At 38.0% G+C, this 5,892-nt stretch overlaps 1 protein-coding gene across 2 annotated transcripts; it reads left to right on the top strand.

The window, feature by feature from the left end:
• The first annotated feature begins 789 nt into the window (after positions 1–789).
• Positions 790–3,511, top strand: LOC149224762 (uncharacterized). Of its 2 annotated transcripts, none has more exons than XM_089386247.1 (2): positions 790–1,536; positions 1,744–3,511. In XM_089386247.1, exons 1-2 carry the CDS (start codon positions 921–923, stop codon positions 2,325–2,327), a joined length of 1,200 nt encoding a protein of 399 aa, XP_089242373.1. In that variant the 5' UTR covers positions 790–920; the 3' UTR covers positions 2,328–3,511. The 2 variants fall into 2 exon arrangements, with proteins under 2 accessions (XP_089242373.1, XP_089242374.1); XM_089386248.1 differs by having other exon boundaries at positions 792–1,536; positions 1,801–3,511.
• Positions 3,512–5,892: the final 2,381 nt, after the last annotated feature.

Consider the following 5,892-nt stretch of genomic DNA (forward strand, 5'->3'; position numbering starts at 1 on the left):
ATTTATCTTCAAAGTAACTCACATAACCATATAAATTAAATGGTTGATAATTGCCCATAGCAATCAAACTACTTATGTGTCATTTATAACTTTGAGAATTTGTAACGAAGAGATAGGAGTAGAGGTTGAAAACTAAAAAACTATTGGGAAACACTTGATTTCATTTGTTGGATTGTGTATACGACTAAGAATATTCTCAAATTATTAAATGTAAACCATCCAAGATTTTCTATTTCTTAAAGAATGGAAATTCTAGAAGCTCTATTATGATAGACCATGCCTATTGGCATATTTATGTCCTCTCTGTTTTTTTAATTAAATTGATTAATTAAATAATATGATATAAAGATGAATTATAATTTTTTTAGCATTGTGGTATTAGTAAACTATCGTATTAACTCATAATATTGTAACAAAACTTATTTATATGTTAAAAATATCTATTGTAAAATAAAAATAAATCACATAGTAAAAATTTTGTTACATATTTATATATAAATTATTTTTATAATTAATAATAATAATAATTCAAATAAAATTATAATTTAATTAATTTTATATTTTAATAATGTTAAATATTTTAGTATTTTTATATTTATTTATCCAGCCTAACTGCATTTATTTATCCAACCTTTTAATTAACAACCATATTCATATTCATTGTTCTTTAATTCCAAAATACAAGAGAGATCAATTTACCTTTGAAATTATATTATCCATGTTTCTCTTTCCATTAACCTAATGGCTAATAGTGACTGAATGAGTAGATTATGGGATTAGATAATATGCAAATTAATGAGGTAGGAAGGCGAAGAGACTATCCATGAAAAGTCTATTAGCAAGAATGGGCTAAGAAGACGAAAGGCCATGTATGGAAAATAGTTAGAGCAGGAAGGCTAGAGGCTCTCGATGGAAAAGCTATGGACAAAAATGCAGTTGTTACAGTCTCGCTGCCGGCTTCAAAGATTTTGGAGACACTTTCTATTAAATCTGAAAAGGAATTGAGCTTCGCAGGCGGAAATGGCAGGCTCATCGTTAAAACTATCGGCATTCTTTTCCTTACCTCGAGGTTTCACCTAAAAATGCTCATCAGTCATCTATTTCACAGTTTCAAGAAAAATGCTGTATGGTTTCCTCTCCGCTTTCTCAGCTCTAAACTGCTGGCAAGTTCAAGGTTCTACTCCAAAAACCTCAAAGGTCCCATTTCTCTAAACAAGACTCTTAAACCCTACAAAACCCTTAAACCCTACGATGTTCTGAATATGCTCAGGTTCCAGACAAAATCTGAAATCGCTCTCCAAATCTTCATGTCCGCCGCCCAAAATCCCCAATTCAAACACCTCCGCTCAAGCTACGACGTATTGATTGATAAATTGGCGAAATCAAACAAATACGATGTTATTGAGAATTTTTTAGAGGGTTTGAAGAAAGGAAATTCAACTGGAGCAACTCTTGTGGCCGTAATCAGACTCTATGGAAGAGCGCGCATGCCTCAAAATGCTCTGACAACCTTCTATCAAATGCCAAATTTTAACTGTAAGCACACTGTAACCGCCTTTAATTCTCTTTTGAATGCACTTGTAAATTCAGAAAAGTATGAGATAGCAGATCAAATGTATAAGAAAAGACACCAATTTGGTATTTATCCAGATATTTATACTTATAACATTCTAATCAGGGCTAAATGTGAACTAAATCTGATGGGTTCTGCTTATGTATTATTTGGTTTGATGTGTAAACAAGGTTTGAATCCTGATACTGTAACGTATAATACATTGATGGCATCTTTCTTCAAGGCAGGGGAAATAAACAAGGTTTACAAGATTCTGTCGGAGATGTCACGCAAGAGATGTGTTCCTGATGCTGGGACATACGGTATTATTATTGATTCATTTTGTAAGGAACGCAAGATGAATGAGGCTCTGATAATTCTGAATGAGATGCTTCGTGAGGGGCATCGGCCAAATATCTTTACTTTGAATACTCTGCTAAGGAGCTTTTGCGAGAATGATATGGTCCAAGTTGCAGAAACGGTGTTTTGTGAGATGCCCAGGAAGGGATGCAAACCTAATGTTGTTAGCCACTGTATTTTAATTGAAGGTATGTGCAAGGATGGCCAGGTTAATTCAGCTTACGAGCTTCTTCGGATAATTTTGGCAAAAAGGTGGGTTCCAAATGAAGATACTTGTAAGGCAATGGCTGTAGCACTATATGAGACGGGGAGATTTAAGGAGGTTCTTCGACTGGCAGATGAAATGGGCAAGTGGAATTTCGTTCCAGATACCAGAACGTGGGATGCATTGGTGAATTCTTGGTTTAATTCGTGAGTCGTAAGTTTGATCTCAGCAGAAACATTGCATGTCCTCGCTCCTGATCCTGTCGGCCTTTTTTTATTTTGAGCTGGCAAAGCATAGGGCATAAGTCTAACTCTGCTTATTAGGCACCCATGTTCTCACCGTGACTTAGGAGGCCTGCTCTGTTCGCTTATGGATTTTTTATCATCGCAGTTTATGCCTTCAGTGCAGATGAAATGGACAAACAGGGGAACTACAGATCAGTGATGCCAGCAGAAATGCACAAACAGGGGAACTACAGATCAGTGATGCCAGCAGAAATGCACAAACAGGGGAACTACAGATCAGTGATGCCAGCAGTGTTTTAGTTCATGTGCGGATCTTATTAAGAATTTAAGGATTTTCAACCTTGCCTAATTCATTGAAGGATGAACCGAAGTATAATGGGATTGTGACTACACTGCCTCAATTTGACAATTCTTTACCGGCATCGCAGATTATAATGGTCTCAAAAGACCAAGCCTTCTGTCTGAGGGTTGGCTTTACCTGAATAAGCTTGCTAAAATTAAGCGAGGGTTTGATTGGTAAGCAAATTACGAGCCAGTGCTGATGTTGATACCTTCTAGTGTGTGCCTGGAAAGGGATGAGTTGATGGTTGCTTTTCCGTGGTTGGCAGTCGGGACAAGTGAACTTCCTCAATATCGTATGAATGGGGACAATGTGAGACATGCCTGGAGGACGAGTTCAGATGCACTCCTATGGATTTAGGTATCAAAGATGCCTTGACCCAGTTGACTGGAGATTTTCTAAAGGATGCAGTTTTTCATGCTTAATAATGCTATTCCTTTGATTTTTGAAAAGAATTTGGACCACTTGAATTTATATGGGTCACTCCACGCAATCTTACCAATCACCCTGATTGGATAATTTGAACAGTCATTTGTGTTGAGATGCAACTGGAAAACATTCCAGAGCATACATGGATTAATTTCTATCTGCTGTTTCCAAGATCATGGTCCCAGTTACCAGTCTAACCTAATTTTGACTCCACAGTTGTAGCTGGGTCTACATCAAAGAGTTTTAAGGTTGCGTCGAAGATATTTTTTTGCAATAATCACACATCAAGGAAAAATATATGATTTTAGCGTTTGTGAATTGCATGCGCGTTTGAAGAACTGTTGAGAGGTCCTAAGAAAAGTAACGAATCATAGAATTTACTTGTAAGGGAAAACCTTTTGAAAGTTAAACCCTTGGGTTTCTGCAAAAAGTTTGGCATTTAGTGCTTTTGGGATAGGGTAAATGCTTTCTTTGATCCATAGGGAGCTATGAACTCCATTTCCACATTAACACAGTCCCTTTGAAGGCACACATTTTCCGAGTTCGAAAGCTCCCCCTTTGAAGTAGGTTTATGATAATTGAGTCACTTTTCCATGGTTTGACAAGATGAATTCTATTGATATCATATATTTGGGGCCACATGCACTTCCATTAATTAAGGTGTTGAAGATGCCTTGACTTAATTGACTGGAGTTTTTCTAATTGCTATACATGCACTTGCTATGATGTGTACATGCACTTCTATGATTTACGGTGTTGAAGATGCCCTGACTGAATTGACCAGAGTTTTTCTAATGGTTATGTATGAATTAATTTCTTTTTGCTGTTTCCACAATCATGGTCCCAACTACCAATGACCATGCAGTTGTAGCCGGGATTACATCAAGGACTTTTGAAGTTGGGTTGAAGAAGATTTTGTTCAATAACCACACATTAATGAAAAGCATTTGATTTAAGTGTTCGTGAATTGCAAGCACATTTGAAGTAGTGTTGAGAAATTGGAGAGGTCCTAAGAAAATCGAATAGTCTTACAATTTACTTGTAAGGAAAAAACGTATTGAAGATCTAAAGTTCAAACCCTTGCATCTGTGTAAATATGTTGGCATTTAGTCTTTTTTGAGTAGGGTAATGGTTTTTCCTGATCTGTGGGGAGCTTTGAACCCTATCTGAGCATTATTGTGGGTCCACCACAATGTGCAGAGTTCTCAAACTTGGCAAAAGCACCCATTGTTTTAGGGGCCTATACTTGCGGAGGCTTAATCTGTTTCATTTCCATGGTAATACCCCATCACAACCACTAAACCACAATCCAGTGGAGAACAATAATCTTTTGATGTGCACAAGTATATTTACAAGCAAAATGAGATGTTAGCCAAATAAACCCCAGTTGATTTCTCAGATAATGTTCTTTCAGGCGTAAAAGCTTGAGTAGTGCCGTATACAAAATGTCTGAAAATAACTCAACAAGAAAGAAAAGCCTGGACATTTTCACAGCACCGAAGATTTGACTTATCTTCCCCATACCCTATGCTATCATAATAGTAAGTAAAGGACATATAGATTAGAACCTCGGAGAGGGGTGAACCATAAAAAATCTCTACTAATCTTCATCATCTGCAAGAGAGATGGTTCGTGGATTGGCTCCAACCTGGTTCTCTACAATATCTTCCTCGTCATTGCAGTCTTTCAGCCCTTGTTCTGATCCTTGGATGGTGTTTAGAAGGCAGTAATAATTGTCATTGAGTTGGTGCAGTTTTTTCCAGGATGGTTTCAGGATAGTGTTGTTTTTCTCCAAGACCAAGTCCACATGGCAAGCTATCATGTCCTTTTTGTGTCAGGGCCCAGTATAGGGCAAGGGTGAGCGATTATTTGGTAGTTCTACTCCATGAGAACCCTATTGATTGGGACAGAAGGCCCCAGTTCCTTGTCAATTTGTCTTCTGCTGGTGGCAGCCTCTCTGGCCTGAGTCTTATCCTTTAACCCTTCCAGGTTTTGGATTGTGGTGGGCTTGTAAAAGCTTGAGTAGTGCCGTAAACAAAATGTCTGAAAATAACTCAACAAGAAAGAAAAGCCTGGACATTTTCACAGAACCGAAGATATTTGGTAGTTCTACTCCATGAGAACCCTATTGATTGGGACAGAAGGCCCCAGTTCCTTGTCAATTTGTCTTCTGCTGGTGGCAGCCTTTCTGGCCTGAGTCTTATCCTTTAACCCTTCCAGGTTTTGGATTGTGGTGGGCTTGTAAAAGCTTGAGTAGTGCCGTATACAAAATGTCTGAAAATAACTCAACAAGAAAGAAAAGCCTGGACATTTTCACAGCACCGAAGATTTGACTTATCTTCCCCATACCCTATGCTATCATAATAGTAAGTAAAGGACATATAGATTAGAACCTCGGAGAGGGGTGAACCATAAAAAATCTCTACTAATCTTCATCATCTGCAAGAGAGATGGTTCGTGGATTGGCTCCAACCTGGTTCTCTACAATATCTTCCTCGTCATTGCAGTCTTTCAGCCCTTGTTCTGATCCTTGGATGGTGTTTAGAAGGCAGTAATAATTGTCATTGAGTTGGTGCAGTTTTTTCCAGGATGGTTTCAGGATAGTGTTGTTTTTCTCCAAGACCAAGTCCATATGGCAAGCTATCATGTCCCTTTTGTGTCAGGGCCCAGTATAGGGCAAGGGTGAGCGATTATTTGGTAGTTCTACTCCATGAGAACCCTATTGATTGGGACAGAAGGCCCCAGTTCCTTGTCAATTTGT

This window comes from Pinus tabuliformis, chromosome Q (genome assembly GCF_031772625.1).
Source record: "Pinus tabuliformis cultivar Carrire ecotype Pingquan chromosome Q, CPIR1, whole genome shotgun sequence".
NCBI lineage: Eukaryota > Viridiplantae > Streptophyta > Pinopsida > Pinales > Pinaceae > Pinus > Pinus tabuliformis.